Below are 20,754 nucleotides of genomic sequence, written 5' to 3'. Positions count from 1 at the left end.
TTTAAGAATCGCCACACTGCTTTCCACAGAGGTTGCACTAGTTTACACTCCCACCAACAGTGTAGAAGTGTTCCCTTTTCACCACACCCTCTCCAGCAGCTGTTATTTTTGAGTTGTTGATGATTGCCATTCTGACTGGGGTTAGGTGGTATCTCAGTGTGGTTTTGATTTGCATCTCCCTAATGATTAGTGAGGTTGAACATTTCTTCATGTGTTTGTTGGCTGCTCGCATGTCTTCCTTTATGAAGTGTCTGTTCATATCTTTTGCCCATTTTATAATGGGGTTGTTTGTTTTTTTCTTTTCAGCATGTTTGAGTTCCTTGTAGATCCAGGATGTTAAGCCTTTGTTGGACTTGGAGTTGGCAAATACTTTTTCCCAGTCTGTAGGCTGTCTCCCTGCTCTCTTGATGGTTTCTTTGGCTTTGCAGAAGCTTGTCAGTTTAATGAGGTCCCACTTGTCTATCTTCTCTCTTATGAGCTGTGGGTTTTGGGTTTTGTTCAGGAATTGGATGCCAGTTCCGATTTCCATGAGGGTTTTTCCTTCATTTTCTAAGGTTCTTATGGTTTGAGGTTTTACATTTAGGTCTCTGATCCATTTGGAATTAACCTTTGTGCATGGGGATAGATAGGGGTCCTGTTTCAATCTTCTGCATGTGGTCAGCCAGTTTTCCCAGCACCATTTACTGAATAGGTTCTCCTCTCCCCAGTGGTAGGTGGTGGAGGCTTTGTCAAAGATGAGTTGGTTGAGAAATTGAGGTTTTGCTTCTGGGATCTCAATTCTATTCCATTGATCTATATGCCTGTTCCTATACCAATACCAAGCTGTTTTGATGATTGTAGCCTTATAGTAAAGTTTGAAGTCTGGTAGTGTGATACCACCTGCTTTGTTTTTTTTGCTGAGGATTGTTCTGGCTATTCTTAAACGTTTGTGTTTCCATATGAATTCCTGCATTGTTTTTTCTAGGTCTGAGAAGAATGTTGTTGGTAATTTGATGGGTATTGCATTGAATTTGTAGATTGCCTTAGGTAAGATGGACATCTTCACAATGTTGATTCTTCCGATCCATGAGCATGGGATATTTTTCCATTTGTTTGTGTCAACTTTGATTTCTTTGAGCAGTGTTTTGTAGTTTTCCTTGTAAAGGTCTTTCACGTCTCTGGTTAGGAAGATGCCAAGGTATTTCAATTTTTTTGTGGCTATTGTGAATGGAATTGTGTTTTTTATTTGGGTTTCTGTTTGTTTATTATTGGTGTAGAGAAATGCGATTGTCTTTTGTACATTTATTTTGTATCCTGAGACTTTGCCAAAGGTCTTTATCAGTGTAAGGAGGTTTTTGACAGATTCTCTCGGGTTTTCAAGGTATACAATCATGTCATCTGCAAAGAGAGATAACTTGACTTCCTCTTTTCCTATTTGGATACCCCTGATTGCCTTCTCTTCTCTGATTGCTCGCGCCAGGACTTCCAATACTATGTTGAACAGGAGGGGTGAGAGTGGGCATCCTTGTCTTGTTCCAGTTTTCAGGGGAAATGGTTCTAACTTTTGTCCATTTAGGAGTATGCTCGCTGTGGGTTTCTCGTAGATGGTTTTTACTATTTTGAGGTATGTTCCCCATATGCCTAGATTCTCAAGGGTTTTTATCAAGAAGGGGTGCTGGATTTTATCAAAAGCTTTTTCTGCATCAAGATCTAATTTAAAACTAAATATTTCTTGCATCAAAAGACTCTTGTACCCAGTTAGTGGTCTCTGTGACCTAGAATTATGACCTTGATCAAACAAGTGCAGGCTAGGTAAGAAACACTCATCTAGAGTTTGGAGTTTTGTGATTTCTGTATCATAATTTTCTTGGGCATGGTTCTCTAACACCTTCTTATGATGGGAAAAGAGGGATAGGAGCCATTCTCAGAAGTTCTGACTAATAGGACTTTGCATCTGTTCATTTCCGTGATTCTCAGTGGTACATTGTGTCTCTCCAGGTTCCACCGTTTGGCATCCCGACTGTAAGCAATCCACTAAAGCAGAGGACAAGCTACGGGTAAGGACAATTAGAACATGATGCCAGGTGCATTTGTATACTCTACATGGCCACTCATTCTTGGGGCTGAAATTTGGGTGAAATTACGTTTTACAGATGTCTTCCCCCTCTAGCAAACCAAGTTTAAAGGCCATGTGACTGAGGAAGGGTTTCCTTCTTGCCTGTAATTTATTGCTGTGTTTTGTTTTGCTTTGTTTTGTTTTCTTCTGTTTGTTTGTTTGTTTTTTCCCAAATGGCTTGTGTTGGACAAAGTAAGCCTTGCCTCACTAGTCAGCTTCTTAGGAAAGCATTCAAGGGAAAAGTCAAACCATGCAGATGGGACGAAAATGATTCGTCAAGCTCTAGGTACAACATCTGGTGACCTTCTCACCAGACTTTTTGTACTTCATTCCTGCTGCATCACTCCAACTCAAGCTCTGCATTTGTTACTTAGCTCTTGGGTACATTTTACTGACCACTCAAATCCAAATTCACCAGAGTAGCCTCCAGCCCCAAAAGCTGATGGTTTGTCAGATAAAACCTTTGGGGAAGATAATGATGAGCCCAGACATGTAAATTAGTCAATTCTCAGAACACCTCCAAATATTGTATCTGCTTCAGAAGCCAAAAGCTATACACAGTCGTAAGATCATGGCCATAATCTCTATCCTGTTCAGATGCCTTCAGTTTTGGATCTGGGCTATGAGTTATCTTCCAGTGTGATAATCAGACTGAATGAATTCCAATCCCTCAGGTTACCTGACTTAGAGATACCCATATAAAAACTGGAGTATGATTTCACTCTTCTTGATGTCTCAGAGAAAAGAACGGCCTGGATTTGTTTTGGGGGCCAGACTCTAGTGCGTAGTGTGATTTCTTCCTGATCTGCCTTGAGCAGACACTAGGAGTGCGGTAGAAATCATCGATGGGAACTGGTCACCAATGTGTGACTTGTGAAGGGATGACTTGGCTTCAGAGAAATGATGATCAGTGAGACCCATTTGCTCTGACTTTCTCTAGATCCCTTTGCTTGATACCTCAGGAACTGCAGCTCCTGTTTTCTAGTGCCTTTCCTTCGTGCTCTTCAATAAAACACATGGATGCACAGGAACCTTTGTCTCCCCCCAACTGGCATCCATTATACCACGTAGATATTTTAGAAACTTGTCCCTTCCTGTGACCCTGAACAAAAACAGCTCTCTTGGAATTCATGATTATTATGAATATACTTTAAGGGAAGAAACAAAATCCTTTTTCTTAAAATAATTGAATAGAGATAATAACAGCTGGAGAGGGATTTGTTTACCAATATTATGATGGTTCTGCTCTGTTTCTGACAAGTACTTGCTTCTGAAGTTCATCAGCCAGACCAGCACATACTAGAATAGTCACCCAGTTCTGGGGGCTAGACTCTGGGATTTTTGAAGAACCATGGATGCTTTGGAAATGGGTTATTCTTATAAAATATGAGATTATTAAAGATAGTTCTTATTGCCACTTTTATTGTAAGAATATAAAATTCACAACGTAGCTTGGGGATGCTGCCCAGAAACCACCCAAGTAGTTGGTGGTTTGCACTATCTCTATAGTATTGCTTTTAGGCTTTTGAATAATCATTTTTACTTCATCCCTGGTGAAGTCTTTTGGGAGACAAAGAGAGGACTGCTAATGAGGCCAGACTGAGTGGGATGTGTATCTTTTCTCTATAAGGAAAACTCTCTGGATAAGCTTATGAAAACAACTAGTGAAATACTTCCACTTATTCTGGCCAAGAGAAGCTATTGTTTTCTTCCTTAAGTAAGCTTTCCAGAGAATTCCAAAGTTCTTCTAAACCCAGCACTTTCGACTTGGGAGGTCAGGTCAGCACTCTGGATCCCTGTCTTTGGAAAGCCCAGTAGTGAGGAAGAGCATGCACCTCAGCGGGAAAGAGGCTCTGATGTACCCGGAGTCGGGGTGCATGCTGATCTGGGTGGATCTTAAAGGGGAATAGGTCTTAAATAGAGAAATAAATCTTGTGCTCTCTTAAGGGTGTGACTACGGATAACAAATCTTGAGCCAAGATTTCCAGGCCTTTCACTGTGTGTTACATTAGTGTAGTTTCCATAGCAAAATGAAAATGTTTTAAGAATCTTTCAGCCACCCCTGAGTTATCCACATTTTTGATATTTGTGTTCATAACAACAGATTTTTAAGAACGTCTCTCAGTTGGCTTCACTGGTTTCTTACCCTTCATGTATTATAAGAATGTCTAAACCAAAATAATAGAAAGTAATTGGGGGTGAGGGTTGGAGCTTAGATAAATATGCTGTAACTGGAAGACCAGTTAATATACTTTTGAACTCGGGCCCCAAAATTGACCAAATATATATACATCAATAAAGGAATGCGACTTGAAGTTTACTATAAAGTTCATTTTCCCCAAGACCTTTTTTTAAATAGTGTTTCTGAATTGAGGATATTTCTTTATTTATTCTTCTCTTTTCTCATGTTTCATGGCAGCCACCAAACATTCATCATTCTTCATCCGATTTCTTTTATCCCAAAAGTCTGATTCGACGCACAGGACGGTCTCTGTCTCTGCAGGTTGGCGCTGTGTCTAACTGGAGCTCGGAGTCACTGTCTGGGGGCTTCTGTCGCTTCCTCACCTCCACTCCCCACCCCCACCCCCCACCCCAGGCTGCTTTTCCCAAGTCTGGCTCCTGCAGACGGCAGCTGCTTCTCTCACCACACGAGTGCATCTCACACTCTGGCTGTTTTCTTCTTAGATTGATGTATTCATTCAAAGCAGTGGCTACAGTTTTGTCTTTATTAAAGCAAGCACATGAGAAGCTGTCTTTTGGTCCTGTGTTGCCATGTTTGTTCACTGAACAAGCATCTGCCAAGCTGCAGATCACTGAGCTTCATAGGGAAGAAAAGACAGATACACAATGATAAGGTGGCACAGAAACAGATCACAGAATGCGTATCGCACAGACCACAACCTTTGGAATGTCAGGTGAGGGAAAGGTCACTTTCCTGGGAGAATTCATCTTTGAATTGAATTTTGAATGCTGGCTGAAATTTGACAATGTGGAGGTGAGGAGAAAAGGGCGGGTGGGCCTGATGAAGAGGACAGTAGAAGCATGCATCTGGAAAAAGCAGCGCCTGGGTAGGGAGTGCTTTGGCTTAAGAAAGGACTAGTGAAGTAACTGAGCATGAACACCTTACTCTGCGGAGGTTGGTGGAGTTACATACCATCTTATTTGCTCTCTCTAAGAATTTCTATGAGGTAGAGAGTCTTATTCCCATTTTACAGATGGGGAGACTGAGATCCATTTTAATTAGGTAACTGCCCCAGAGTTACCCTAACGGTAAGTGGAACAGCTGGAATTGGAACCCAGTATTCTGTGAGCCCATCTTTCACATTCTTTCCACTATACTGCAAAGGAATGGTGAGAGAAAAACCTTGGAAGACAGAAGAACATTAAATACTGGCTACGGGTTGACGGGGGCCACTGATGGAGTGTGAGGAAGAGAGCAGCACCACCTGCCCGGAGTATCCAGATGAACAGATGAAAAGGATGGGCAGATTATGTTCCACGCACAGACTTGACCTTCTTTAGGGGTCTTGAGAATCAGTGAAAACCTTTGTCTGCTCAACTAGAGATGACTTCCTACGATCCCATCTCAGTCTAGATGAGACCCATGCTGCAGCTCTGCTAAGAACTCGGGATTGCACCGCAACACTTTAGTCTGGGATTCGTGCCAATGCCTTTTTTTGTACTGCACTGAAGATGAGAAGAGTTTGTGTTTCTGTCTATTTTTATTAAAACTTTATCTTTTTTCTTTAAATGATGAGAAAGACAGAAGTATGAAGTTTGTGAGTGGAAAGAACCCTTTGACAGGCAGCACCCTCAGTTCCTTCATCTATACAATGAAGGCAGACTCGTGGAGCAACATGCCCAAGGCGGCACTGGTCATGAACAGCAAGACAGCTGCTCTCTTGGGTTCCCTGACCCCAGGCCATGGTGCCTTGTGCTGGCAGAGTGTCCTGAATTCAGAGGAACAGCCGAAGATTATCCCCACTACAAATGAGTACTCCTCAGAATTAGTGCCTCCATTTGGCAAGGAGTCACTTTTTCAATCTTTTTTTTTTCACAGTAGTATAAACTTCACACAAATAGTGTTGTATTTTGTTAGCTTAAGGGTATCACCACATGATGCATTTTCATGACTTTAAAAAAAAGTTCTATCATCAAGTGTGAACTTTTTTTGGTTTGCTCCAGAACCTTACGTTTTAAGAGATTTAGAGCATTGAGAGAGACAGAGAGATCTGTTTTTTAATACTCTCTCTTCCTATCCTGTTGTTCAAAAGGGACATCTGATTCCCATTATCCAGCTGTAAATATCAGTGAAGTCAACTTGAGCTCCATCACAGAAAGTTGTAAACAGCTTGGGACCTGGCAGAGAAAAGCAGGTTGTTTGTCAAGGTCTCTCTTCACCAGTTGGCAGTTGAAGAATGGCTCATCAGAACCTTTAAAGAAACCAGCAGTGTGGTTCTCAAGGCATAGATATTTGGATCTTTTAAGTACTTTGACCTCTACACAGCAACTCATTTCCACCACATAAAATTAGGTACCCTTTGTTATTAGATAAGCTGACTATACTCCTTACAGGGACATTCAGTACTCTGTGCCCTAGAAATAAGTCCTGGTTTTGTTGTGGAGGAAAGTCAAATTTATAGCTGAAAGTCATTTCATTATTTATATTTGTATTGAAAAATCACTCTGTCTTTCTGTTTTGCCTGAATTCCAGGTAAAAGAAAACAGTAAAAAATAGAATTACCTAAGGAAGACATATTCTGGTTTTACTTACTTGTGAAAAAATTTTATGTGAATAGTAAATTTTGTCTGTAGGTGAAACTCAGTTCTGAGCATGTGTAATTCATTATACAAATGACAAAGCACGAATGGTATTCCCAGGACCAAGTTTATAATACTCTGGAGTGTGTCACTTGCTTTCATTCTAAAAAGGTGTTTTTCGCAGCTGTACCTTTGGAGGCTAAAGCATGAATTGACTGACCTACAAAATGGGCATGAGATTTTTTTCTTTGAAACTAACATTCACCTCTATAATGATATACTTGCAAATCTATTATACACCAAGCAAATACAATGTGTATGTTTTTTAAAGGGAGCTAGTAGTAGAGGCTTTATGTGTGTCTGGAACAAACAAGTGATATTGCTTGTTGGGTTTTGTTTTATTAATGTCACTACAGTACATGCTGCTTTATTTTAGCTTTCCTTTTTTTCTGGCATCTTATCCTCCTTGGTGTCCCTTTACAGTTCACCAGGCAGTCAGATGTAGGGGTGTTAAGATTTATACTGGGACATCAGGGAAAGGTTGTCTCCAGAGAAGGGATATGTGCTCACAGCACCTTCCTGCTTTCTCTCCAAACACAAGTTTTTTTATCCAAAGGAGTTTATTTCACCATTTCTTGACTTAGCCGTGGGCATTTAATATGTGCAGACTTTAAAAGTATTCCTTCTTCTGCAGCTCTTATCACCACCTTGTCTAGTGAACTTCAACAAAAACCCAAGGCAGGTACTGTCAACATCAGCAGTCCTTAGTCTAAGGTGTCAATCACCTTATATCAGTAGTTGTCCCATGGGTTTTCATAAGATCGTTCCGATCTGGTTGCTAGTTGCCTGTAGTTTCTCGCTCCTTAGAGCATGGCTTGGGATAAATGCAAATTAGATGAATGTAGTGGTTGCATCCCTGCTCCTGCTGAATGGGGGTGGGGTGGGGTGGGCAGGGACTGCAGAGTACTTTCCGGTACTGTCCTTCAAAGGCCCCCTTGTACATGGTGGCCCATAATTGAAAATAAGTGGAAAAGGCCGTTGCTTTACTTGCTCCACAAGCAGCACTCTGGTAAGTGTTTTTCATGGTTAATATTTGAAGACTGGTGAGAGCTGGAGTGGAAACATAAAAAAATCTCTTCAATTAATTTTCATTCTGTGACTTTACCCTCTGAAGGGTAGGAAAGATGGACAATGTCAAGGCATGAGGGGAGAAACATCTTAAAGGTAGTTAGAGGGCTTTTATAAGAGATTTTATGAAGAAAACAAAAGGATATGCTTTTTCAAGCATCTAGTTACTTATCAGTGATTAAAAGCTATTTTTTCTTTCTCCTGTTGAAATGAACTGCCAGTCTTCCGGTGAGGCCTCTCTTTATAACTTTTTTTTTTTTTTTTTTTTTTTGAGGAAAATAAAAAACCTTGTTGAAGTCAAGAGTGAAAACATGCCAGTGTGCTGGGGAAATAAGTGTAGAGCAAATGGATCCCTTCTTCATGAGAGGTTGAGGGAAGACAGCCACAGGGAACTAGAAGGTTCTTACTAAGGGCTCCCTTCTTCCCTTTGCCAAAATAAGGTTTAAACTATTTGCCTTATCTTACTGGTAAAATACTTTGAGAGATCACTGCCATATATAATCCTTTCCATATCTACCTTGCCTTCCTTCTTTATTCCTCCTCAAATCCCCTCTGTCTTTTATTTATTTACTTATTTTTTGGCCAAAGATGGCATCAAAAGAAAGAACTGCATTTTTCAAGGTGGTTTTTCTGCAAGGAAAGGTGGTTAAAGGAAAGTAAGTAAATTACACCTGCTTTGAACATCTTAATCATGAGTCCTTGCTGTTTCCCTGTGGAACAGAAGTGGGCATACCTTTGGGAATAAATATTTGAAATTGTCTTCTTTTATCACATAGACAAGAGAGTGATTTTGTTTATCGTAACTCTCATAGAGAATTCCAGAAACAAGGCTGCTCACCCATTGTGTAAGCTCACCCATTGTGTAATTGAATTCAGTTCATAATTGCTGGGTCACTATCGTTACCCTGGATATCACAACGGGTTGAAAAGGCAAGTTAGGTTAGCTAATCACATGTCAGGATCATCAGTGGAAATGTGAATTATCTATAAAAATTTTGTTGCAGCTCAGCGAGGTAATACTAGAGTGTTGGGTTAATGGCAAAGAAGAAATTATCAGAGGGATTTGAAAGTGGGACAGCATGTTAGGTTAGTGCTTTCAAAGTTGAGATTGTGTTTCATTCTGAGTATGTACCGCTGCATTGGGGGACAGCTCTGTGCCTTTTGAAGATGTCATAGCCACAAGAGCAAGTTTCGATTTATTAGGAAAAGAAAAGTAACAGCTGGAAGAATAAAATGGGTTTATTTTAATAATAAACAAGATGTTAAGTTGAAATTCAACATGCTTAGAATTCTAGATGTTTAGAATTGAAATGTAAAATTCTAAGTGTTTAGAATTAAATCTCCAAAGATAATTTAAAAGTAATTGTATGACCTTTATAAGCAGAGACCCTTAACCTCTGCCATTTGAGCAAATACACTTAGAGAGACGTTAGGGACCGTGGCAAAACGTGATCCGTGTGTGTCATTTAAGCACAGTTCAATAGGCGGCAAACCAGGAACTGTCCTGACAAACCAGACAGGCCTGTGCAAAGTCTTTGTCATCAGCACAGGAAGGGCATTAATTACTAAAGTTGTGACACAGGCAGGAAGTCATTGTCTCTAAGAATATTCGGAATTACTTCATAGAGTTCTCAAGGAGGAGAAGGGTATTTGTCAGCTCCTGGTGGGAGTACTGCCCTCACATAGTGTGATAAATTACTTTACATCTTTGAGTTCTGATAGGAAAGAATCCAAGTGTGGTAGCTATAGAGAATGCTAGGGTAGCCTAGTCGATGTAACTTACATTCGAAAGGAATATTCTATCATGACGAGCAAAACAGAAGCAGGGCTGTTGAGTGTTATTTGAGCTTAACTGCCTAAGAAATCCAGTCTAATGCCGAATGTCTGGAACATGTTGACTACTTGCCATGTGCCCAGCAAGGTGCTTGGAGCTTTAAATGTATTCTCTCATTTAACCCTAGGAAATAGTTGTTGCTCGTGCCCTGCCCCCTGCCCCCATTCTATAAATGGAGAAGTTGAAGCTCAAGGAAGTTAAAAGAAAAACTCGTGTATCACCGCACGACTAGTAGGGTCCAGATTTGAACTGAGTTATCTGGTGCCAAAGTCAGCTTTTTAACCCCATTGTATTATGTGGTACATAGTTGTGTTTTATCCCATAATTTCAATATAGACAGGAAAACAAAAAAGAGCCATTGTAAGAAAATAGGCAAGCGAGTGTGCATCTCAACCATAAACAAGATGCCTGCAGAAGTAAATTTTACAGTAAAGTTGGAAGATCAGAATGTAGCAAAAGCAAAAGATGAAATAAAAAGGGGAAAAAAGTACCTTCTGACTCTCCCAGATAACACCTTGAACATTTCTCAAGTAATGCTAAATAGTCCACAGATGGAAGTGGCAGAGTGACTCCTCCAAGAAGAGCCAGATTATCAAATTTGGTGATCAGTTCACTTGACTTTGAAAACTGTCTGCCTGTAGAAATCTAAAACATTTTGGACTCAGAGACTTTGGGGGCAGGTATATACAGATTGAAGGTGATTCTAACCTGAAAATCTTTAAAGACCAAATGGAACTTGACAGGAAATCAGATTGCTTAATAACTCTTAAAATCTTTAGTTCAGCAATGTTAACACTACAAACAAACAAGATGAATGCTTCAGAGAAAGTCTGCATAACTAGCAGGATCCTCTAATTCAATCAAGAAGGAAGGCAGAGAGAAACTGAACTGAAATAGGCCAATAGTTGAGCCAAGAGACCTTTTTGTCCCTTCATCCCTGGAGGAAAGCTTTAAACTCCCCTTCCCTACATGCACTCATGTTGTTCTTCTATTCTATTCCTATCAGCACATGGAGTACAAGAGCACAGAAACACTTCAGAGCCATCCCCAGGTGCACCATTCCAGGAAAGACAAAGTATCCTTGCTCCACACTTGGCAACAAAAGGGATGAGTAGCTTATGAAAGACCTCAGAGCTCCAGTGTACACTTTGGGCTGTTCACACAATGTCCTGGATGCTTGTTCATGGAAACAGGCTTTGCCATAGCAATCCCAGTAACTAAAGACATCTGGCTCTGCTGTAGCACACCCTCCCCTGCCCTCCCCATCCCACCCAACAGTGAGCCATTGCCTTGTTCTCATAGAGCTGGTACGATACAAATATTCTCAGCTAGCTGGCATTCTTTGCAGCTACTTGACCTCAGTATTACTCTCACTCCATTTGTCCTGTAGCGATGTTGATGGGAAGCAAATAGTCACGCTTACCTTATACTACAGGCAAACTTTTAGTGCAGGGGTTAAGTGCTTGGGCTCTAGACCTAAGGTATTTGGGTTCATATCCTCTCTGTCTCTTTCCTACCTATGTGGCTTGAAGTGTTCACACTTTTATCTATAAAATAGGGTTAATAACAGAACCTACCTCATAGGTTATTAGGAAGATAAATGAGATTAAACCTGGGAGCTGCTTGGCACAGGCCTGTCGCATGGTAAGTGGGAAATAAACATTAGCTGTTGTAAATATTCTTGGGTTGCTACTTAAGAGGTTTCATTTTGGTAGATGTTAGATCCTGGCCATTTGAAGCTGAAGGACTGCCTGTAATTAATAATTATCCCATAGAGATGAACACTGGTTCAACTTTTTCAAGGGGTGACATCTCTTTGTAAAGGAGGGCTGCATTTTGGTTGTGTCACTTCTATATTTTGGTTAGGAAATGGAGAGGAAAATTGGACTATTTTTTTGGTAGTGTCATATGAATCCTTTTTCAACATTCTCAGATGTGCAATTTTCTCAGATTGAGATGCACCTGTGATTTGCATAACTTGAGAAGGAAAGTGCTTGTGCGTGGCAGGTCTTGGGTGGAGCACCAGAAGCTGTTAACCTGGTATGCCTCCACCTTCACCCACCCTTGTATTTCAAAGATGCCAGAGACATTGGGCAAGAATGATTGATCACAGTTATTCAGTGAATTCTTACTTTTTTAGGGTAAGTCTGATCACTGCCTGACTTGAACTGGCCTGATGTGTTTACCCACATTGTTTCAGAAGTGAATTCCATAGTGATACAACACCCATGTCTTTGGGAGTTATTTTGACTCAGTTATACTCATATTCAAGGTGTTAAATATCAATAGAAACAGTTCTAAAGAGGAAAGGTACTATTTCTGTTGTAGAACTATACATTATCCAGGAAATAACTTCAATATAGGTGAGGAAGTATTCCCAGACTAGATCTATAGTTTTCTTTGAGGAGCTTTCCAGAATATGCTAAACAGAGGTAGGAGGTAGCTGATTCTAGTTTATACATTTCCTTTACGCTCATTTAATTTCCACTCACTCTCCACATTCTTCAGGTGTATATTATAAAATCCAGTTTCTTTCATCTTCCCCAAAGGCCGGCCATCAACCTTACTTCAGTGACTATCTGTGTGGTTAGGTTAAAATCACATGATTAACATGAGTCAAGTGTCCGCAAACTGAGTATTTGTTTACAAATAAAAATATCTAGCTCATTCCCACCTAGCATTGGGTATGTACGGTAGTTAAAAAAACTCTGGAAGGTCTGAGATCATGACTAAAATTAACGAGGGAGATAGACATGATGCAAGGAAAACAATAAATGCAGTAATATAAGTTCTTGTAGGGGACACAGAAGAGGAAACGACTAAGAAAGCCCCCCAACATGTTTTCAAAACTGAATCACACAGCTAATTTTTATTTATCTTTCCTTTTAGATTATATTTTCTCTTATTTACAAAGGTCACAAATCTTTCCTTTTTAAACTAGTTTAGTTTTTAGTGAAGCTTAGGGACCCAGACCAGTCTTGGTTCTGAAACCATGGTACTCTGAAATCTTACAAGTCACTGTTTATTTTACAGCCTACCAGGACTTCCTCAGAAAGTATTTACTCTAGACCAGGCTCCAGTATCCCTGGCTCACCAGGTCATACTATCTATGTAAGTATCTACTTCTGGAAGTGGCACTTCAGGGAAAGGAATTAAACTAGTGGATTGTAATAGCAGAATTGATCATCCAAAACGACTTCTATTTCTGTTATGAGTTCTGATTTTCATTTTTATAGATCAGTCTTCTCAATCATGTTTTCCTTCAAATAATTAAATGCATATGTCAACATGAATGGCATAATCAAAAGATGACCTGTAAGTGTAATAATAGGCGGCACTTTAAAAATTGTTGCACCTAACTTGCATATAGATATTTGGGGTTTAATTATATACTTTATAATGCTGTCACTGAATGTTCTTAAATTCTGCCATAAAGATATTTAAATATTTAGTTTATTAAATATGCAGTTCTTGTTTTTAGCCATCTGGGAGGATTATTTGACCATCTGTCTGGAGCTTTTTCCTCCTCTGGAATAAATTTAGAAAGTTATCCTTAAGGTTTGCACATTCTCTGTTTAATAAATTCTGTGCAGAGTTCTTCCTAAGCTTTTGGTGACTTAAAAAAGAAAACATGATTCGTATATGTTATAAATGAGCCATTTTTAAAGACTATAACTGTACTAAGCAAAGTGTTTTGTTTTGTTTATTTTTAATGGCTTCACTTTTTAAACAAGATAGGAATACTCTAACCACAGTTTCTTGGAGGAATGGGACTATGGGGTAATTTTTCTTTCTGATTAATTTTGCCAGGCAAAAGTAGACAATGAAATCCTGGATTACAAGGATTTAGCAGCCATTCCCAAGGTCAAGGCAATTTATGATATTGAACGTCCAGATCTTATTACATATGAGCCTTTCTACACTTCGGGCTATGATGACAAACAGGAGAGACAGAGCCTTGGAGAGGTAATTAATTCCTAGTGGTTGTGTGTTGTATGACAATGTAAATCAGACAATCTTTTGTCTGCCTACCTATTTGCAGATTTCTATACCAAGTGCTTGAGTTATTCAAAAGTCAGTCCCATGTTCCCTGCTCTCAGGGAGGCTATGAGAGGTGGGAGAGCAGAACAACTGCACATAAAAAAACCACAAAGGAGGATTGAACCTCAGCTTGCTGGGATGGAGGCTGCTCTTGTGAAGGGGCATTCTGTGAACTGGGCAGAGAGAATAAGGGAGGGAGAGTATTCTGGGGGTCTTGGTCTCGAGATAAGCTTTAAGTATATTCATGAGATCATGAGGAGAGAGAACACACCCCCAAATTTTGGTAGCTGCAGTTTTCAGCATCTTAAGGTGGTTAGAGTGTGCAAAAATAAAAAAGAAAATGTAAAGAGACTGGGACAGTGTATGAGATAGGGTTCTGGAATCAAATTTCCTGGTCTTAACCTAGGGGATACCTCATGCTGGTTGTCTGACTTTGGCTGTGTGACAACTGTTCTGATCCTAGTTTCCTCATCTGTAAGACAGGTAGGATAATGATAGAATCTACCTCATAGGGTGTTGGTAAGGATTAAATAAACTAATCTATGTAAAGCAATTAGCAGAGACCAGACTTGGGGTAAATGTTCAGCATGTGGCAGCTACTACCATTGTAGTAACTTGTGTTCTGTGGGCTTATTCATGCTTAGCCAGCAGACCCATCCCGCTGCTGGACCAGACCCTCTCAGCTCCTTAAGGTCTTCCCGTCCCTCATCCCTTCCCAGGGTTGAAGTTTCCCTGCAGTTTCTTCCTGTCAGGTCTGTTTCCCTGGGCCTCTTCGGCTCACTCTAATGTTTTTCACCTTTTAATTTTTTAAATTGGCATCATCTATGCTCTGATTTGAATCCACACAGAGAAATATTACCCAAATAGTAGACCGAAATTAGCCATTCAACCAAGGTTAAAACAGAATGTAAACAATCTTATAGCATCATACAGTGCTTTGAGGCCTTACATGAGATGAAGAAAAGACATGAAAATGTGGTGATTCTGTTTAACTTGTTATCAATTACGTGTACAATATTTATTTGTAATTACATATTGTTTCTTTTGTTTATTGATGTTCTAATCTGGGTTTTATTCCAGAGCATAGCTTTGCATTGAAACAGTACATTGGGCAGGAAGTGATATCCATTTTCGTGTAGTGCCACCTAGTGGCCATTGCTCCCTCTGCCATGGCTCTCAAATGCAGGTTGATTAATCTAGGTTGTTCAGTTGCCATTGAACCTGAGAGAGTTTCATAAGGAATAAATGTGAAGGGGAGGTTCATGAACAGAGTACTTAGGAGCTGTTATTGGAGCAAGAGAAAGAGAATTGGTTGACATTTAAGTCATACAAACAAGGGGGATGTGACGTTTTCTTGTGTGTGTGTGTGTGTGTGTGTGTTCGGAGTCGGAGTCTCACTCCGTCGTCCAGGCTGAAGTGCAGGTCGCTCATGGCCACCCCAGCATCAACCAACTGGACTCCAGCAATTCTTCCACCTCAGCCTTGCAGGTACTTGGAACTACAAGGGTGCGATACCACGCCCAGCTAATTTTTGATTTACTGTGGAGACAAAGTCTCGCCAAGTTGCCTGGGCTGGTCTTGAACTCGCAGACTCAGGCAATCCACTCGTCTCAGCCTCCCAAAGTGCTGGGATTACAAGCTGAGCCACCGAGTCCCGCTGTGACATTTTCTTATGTTATGGGTTTGGGTAGGTATGAGCACATGTGTGTCTGTGTGCATGGGTATATGCTTCCCAGCAGCTCAATTTTGAGTGTTAAAACATTAAGCACTCAAGAAATTGGGCTTTGAGGTGAAAATTTCTGCTGAGGAGTTTGAGGCTGCAGTGAGCTCTGATCCTGCCACTACACTCCAGCCTGGGAAGCAGAGAAAGACTCTTTCTAAAAAATAAATATTAACTTTAAAGAAATAAATAATAACTTTAAAAAAATAACCAGTCTCTAATGTTTACTAACCATTTGAGTTTGGGAAAATTACACACTTCAGTCTTGTTGTCTGTGAACTTGAGATAGAGAACCATAATATCTACTTCAGCAATTTTCTGTAAGGATTTAGTGAGATATTTAGATTAGAACTGAACTTGGCACATAATAAGTGCTCAACAAAAATGCTGTTGTTCTCATAATCAGCATTGTTACTGTCATAAACTGGAATGATGTCCTGTGTTTTTCTCTATGCATAAAGGATGCCTCTTGAATCAGAAATCAGTATTAGTAAATTCTTCCCCAATACGTGGATCTTGCAACTGCAGAGACCTTACAAGCGATTCAGTTATTTCTTTCATTAGTTTTTGACACTTCTTTTGTAGACTCCATCCAGGTATGTGTTGCCATTTTAGAACTACTTTTGGAGTCAGCCAGATGTGGTGGTTCACACCTATAATCCCAGCACTTTGGAAGGCTGAGACAAGAGGATTGCTTGAGCTCAGGAGATGGAAACCAGCCTGGGTCTTGTCTCAAAAAAAAAAAAAAAGAAAGAAAGAAAGAAAAGAAAAAGGAAAGAAGGAAGGAAGGAAGGAAGGAGAAACACTGCAGGAGTCAACTTAAAGTTCTAGGCACCATTCATGCTTCACATTCCTATTGTTATCATGGGGGCAGACCTGGTCTTGCCCTTGGGAGACCCATCTTCTCCCAGCTGAGATGCCCTAGGAACAGGCTGTAGTTGCAAATGAGACCATGGAGCTGAGGAAGCTTGGAGTGTAAGAGAATTTACCAGTTGATCATCATCGTGGAGGAATGGGCAGATTCTGAAACTGAAAAGTCCAGCCTGGCTGTGTTCTCAAGAACTGGTTGCTCAGTTTGCATTCTGTCTCTATTTTAAAGCTTTTTGCATTTTAATTGTAAACATTTTATTCATTCAGAAAAGACTCTTTAAGCACCTAATATGTCCTAGGACTGCTGTCACCCCTGGGAACACACAGTTGTGAGTGAGCAGTTCTTGTCCTAAACAAACAGATATGTAACAGAATTTTCCAGAGTGATAAATTCACGAGGAAAGATGAAGCAGAGAAAGGAGAAAGCACACCAGCAACTGGGTTGCTTCTTTAAGTAGGAGGGTTGAGGAGGTGCTTTATGACAGTAGGTTTGAGGGGAGACTTTACTGCAGACAAAGTGAGCCCCACAGGTGTCTGGTTGAAAGGCACTGGCAGCAGTGAAGACAGCAAGTGCAGAGGCTCTGAGGCAAGTGAAGGCGTGACCTGTTGGTGGCCCTAAGAAAACCTGTGTGCCTCTAAGGATGGAAGTCTGAGGTAAAAGGTGGTGAGGTTGGCAAGACAGCCTGGGCAGCGTGCTACACGCCTGGTCATCAAAGTCTTATTTACAGCAATTGCTGTGCTTGTAATTTAGTCAAAACCATTTTTATGAAATCTTGTGTTTCAATAGATGCTATAACCCATAGTAGTAAACTGAGCATAGTCTGAATATATAGGGGGAATAGTTCCAATTAGCTTAATCACCTCAAGTATCACCTAAAGTCTGTTAAAATCATGATTCTCAAGCAGAACTGTGCCACCAGACTCCCCAGGAACGTTGTCAGTGTTTAACTATCTGAGCCCTGCAGCAGACTTACCAAATCACAAGACGGGGAGGTGGGCAAGGAGTGCTGGCGTGTGTATGTTGGATCATGTTTCCAGCTGATTCTGATAAGCAACTCTAATTAAAACTGTAAGAGTTAACAGTGTGACTTTAAATTATCTTTTATTCTTCTAGTCTCCGAGGACTTTGTCTCCTACTCCATCAGCAGAAGTAAGTGCCATTTAAAAAATATTTTTTTAAAAAAGATACAACACACAAAAGAACAGAAAAACTGTGTGATTATGATGGGCGCAGGGATTACTTACGTGTAACATAGGACCATCAGATTCAGAAGTATATTTCTTTGAAAATGACAATAAAGGAGTCAAAATGACCTCACACAGATCTGAGCCTGTGCCTCTAAGTGGCAGGAAATTGTCTGTGGGGTCTCAAGCCACTTGTCCCAATGTGGGGCTCCCTGCCCCCATCTATAATGAATTGATCTGAACCCTAATATATTGAAATGGCCAACAGTGGTCACGCAGTGTATTCAATAAGCAGAGCCGTCTTTATGGAAGGTTATTCTCTTTGGTCTAAAGTCAATCATCGGCATCTCGGGACACTGCCAGAGAAAGAGGAAACGGTATCTGGTCCTAAACCAGGGGAAGTGAGGACCAGTGGGAGGCCCAAACTTCACCTGCACATACGTTGCTTATGTGCTAATCCTGACTTGTACCCCACATCTTCATAACAAAATTAAGTAAAAAAATTTTTTTAAAGATTAAACAAATAAGGTCAATCATTTGGTCTTAAAGCCAAGCAACTTTCTGCATTTTCTTTGTAAACCTGGACTGATCTTACAGAATCTCTGTAATTCAAGATAGAAAAAAAAAATTCCATAGTAATTCATGATTTATGACTAAATGGTATAAATTATTAATTTCTACAAGTATTCTGATAATTTACAACTGAAATGATGAAGAATTAACTTCCATTACTGACTGCTTGCAAGGTTGAAGCCCATCATTTGAGGACTTTTTTGTTATCACCAGTGATGATCAAGCCTAAGTTTTCTTGCCATGTGTTCTCAAATTCCAGAGCTATGGTTACTGAGATTTAAATTGAGTCATTATCCATGCATTCTTTCAAACTTTTTGGCTGTACCAGTAGAAACTTCATAGGACAAGACTCCTAAAATGTAAAATATTCTTTGATTTTTCTGACAGTTTTATGTAGTGTTTATGTGCATGTGGGTTTTTTATACTTATTACCTAATATATTCATTTCCAGATTTGGACATGGGTGACATATTAGTGGTGCTATTATATTCCATTGAATTGATATGTCAGAATTTCTTTATTATGCCCCAATTTGTTGAACACGTAAGATAAGTTTTCACCTTTATGAATGATGATACTGTAAAAATCTTTGAATACATTGTTTATTTTATAGGGCACTTAAGATTATTCCCCTGGAATATATTTCCCAAAGTGAGAAGTAGAATACTGGCAGTCACCAACTTGTTCTCTAGAAGAATCAACTTAAAATGTCACCAGATCAATGCTGTAGACAATGTGGGTTGGTAGTCAGAATGGTAGGTGAACTTAGAGGCATGAGGCTGGTTCTGAAGCAGATCCTGCCTGCCCTAGCTGCACACCTGTACACAGCTCTCTCCCCTGCTTTAACCTTGTTCTGCATAGTGGGGAAGGGAGGCAATACATGTGATCTGTGCTTCCTTGTTGTTATGTAGATCTGATAGATGGGTGAACAAACTTTATTAAACTGAAAGCCACAATATCGCGTTTTTATTTCAAGTTTTGCATCTTTTCTCAGAGCTCTATCCCTGTATGAGTTTATAATTTTACTTCTTAAAATTTTAATAAATGCAAGTACTGCAGATTTTGAACAAAAAAAAATTAGCCACGGAATGCTAATTTGCATATAAGTAATCTACATGCCAAAACTGGCGTATAAAATATATGTAAAATAGTCACGGTAATTCCTCAACAGCTTCTGTGGAACTTGGTTCCACTCGGAAATGATGAGAGTCTGAATGTGTCGTGTGCTCACACTTCCTTGAACTTTGTTTCCAGGGCTACCAGGACGTTCGGGATCGGATGATCCACCGGTCCACAAGCCAGGGCTCCATCAACTCCCCTGTGTACAGCCGCCACAGTTACACTCCGACCACATCACGCTCTCCCCAGCATTTCCACAGACCTGGTAAGGGTGACTGTTCCTGGGATTCACTCGATGTGATAAGCTGTATCTCTGTGCATTTTCTTCCCACCATGAATAGGTTGTTGAAAAATATTTCTGTTCCTCTCCCAGAACAAAATGAAAACTAGTGTCCAACTATATTTTCTTATTTCTTTTCTTGAAATATCAGTCATTGTATGGCTATGTTCATTACGATTGATTAAGTAGTTACGTTTTGACAATGAACTACTGGAAGCAAGGGAGATTTTTTTACTTTTTAGAGTTTATGAAAATCTTACCACTTTGATACTTAAAATGAAGATCTCCAAAAGAAAGTATTTTCATGTGCTTTTTAGGTATAGCAACATCATCTAAAATCCAGTATTAGCCACTTATTAACAGACTGATTTTGTTTCCCTTGTCCAGGCACAAGGTGTTACTAAGCATTCTTGGTTATCCACCTTCTGGAAAGAGGCCTCAGGGTCGTACCTGACAACTTTTAAGGTCCCTTCAAACCCTAAGAGTTTTAATCATATTTGGAAAACATAAAAGCATCAGGGAGGCACTTACTACACTAGAGAATGCCACATAGTAGTGGACCTTCGTCTGCAGAGAAGTTAATTTCTGTAACTATTAGTAGGTGTCTCCTATGTGTAGTAGAAGAATGGAGATCCCAGCACAGATCCAAGATTCCTGCAAAATAGATTCACAAGTAAGATTCTGACCTCTAAAAACACTTCATGTTGATGTTATACATCTGTGAAGACTTCATTTTAACCTTCTTGCTTCTGGATGGATTGATGAGAACAAACCATTCAATATGTACAAGAAATAAAAACAAAGAAAATTAACAGGATATAAAAAGACTGCAATCTTCCCTTGAAAACTATAGATTTAACACTCGTTGAGAATTGAAACTATTTGATCCTTCAACAGTATATAAATTTCTCTAGGCTTATAAATATTTACTCAGCATTTATTAAATTACGCTAAATGAAAGTTTCCAGGAAATTTATTCCTTGCTTTTTGTCATGCACCACTATATTCATTTTATTCATGCCCGGGACATGGATCTTGATTTAAGCCCTTGTCTGTCTGGGTGATAAGAAATTTTCTCTGCTGCCTCCCTGCATACGCTGAGGTCAGAGTGGCACGGGGCTGTGGGGAAACTGTTGGCCCAAAGACCC

General features: G+C 39.9%; 1 protein-coding gene across 4 annotated transcripts in view; it reads left to right on the top strand.

The window, feature by feature from the left end:
• ABLIM1 (actin binding LIM protein 1) overlaps window positions 1-20,754 on the top strand; it is a 176,931-nt gene that overhangs the window by 126,625 nt on the left and 29,552 nt on the right. For 2 of the 4 annotated variants that reach the window (XM_021709761.1, XM_021709762.1), the window contains 6 exons: window positions 1,978-2,036; window positions 4,515-4,598; window positions 12,852-12,929; window positions 13,629-13,784; window positions 17,564-17,599; window positions 19,462-19,591. In XM_021709761.1, the coding sequence (XP_021565436.1) occupies window positions 1,978-2,036; window positions 4,515-4,598; window positions 12,852-12,929; window positions 13,629-13,784; window positions 17,564-17,599; window positions 19,462-19,591 (543 nt within the window). The remainder of the gene's footprint in view (window positions 1-1,977; window positions 2,037-4,514; window positions 4,599-12,851; window positions 12,930-13,628; window positions 13,785-17,563; window positions 17,600-19,461; window positions 19,592-20,754) is intronic. The other 2 variants (XM_021709764.1, XM_021709763.1) reach the window with 2 other exon arrangements.

This window comes from Carlito syrichta, unplaced genomic scaffold (assembly GCF_000164805.1).
Source record: "Carlito syrichta isolate Samal-C Ts95f unplaced genomic scaffold, Tarsius_syrichta-2.0.1 Scaffold281088, whole genome shotgun sequence".
NCBI classification, from domain to species: domain Eukaryota; kingdom Metazoa; phylum Chordata; class Mammalia; order Primates; family Tarsiidae; genus Carlito; species Carlito syrichta.
The sequence above is the reverse complement of the archived record's forward strand: the minus strand, read 5'-3'. Positions and strand labels throughout refer to the sequence as shown.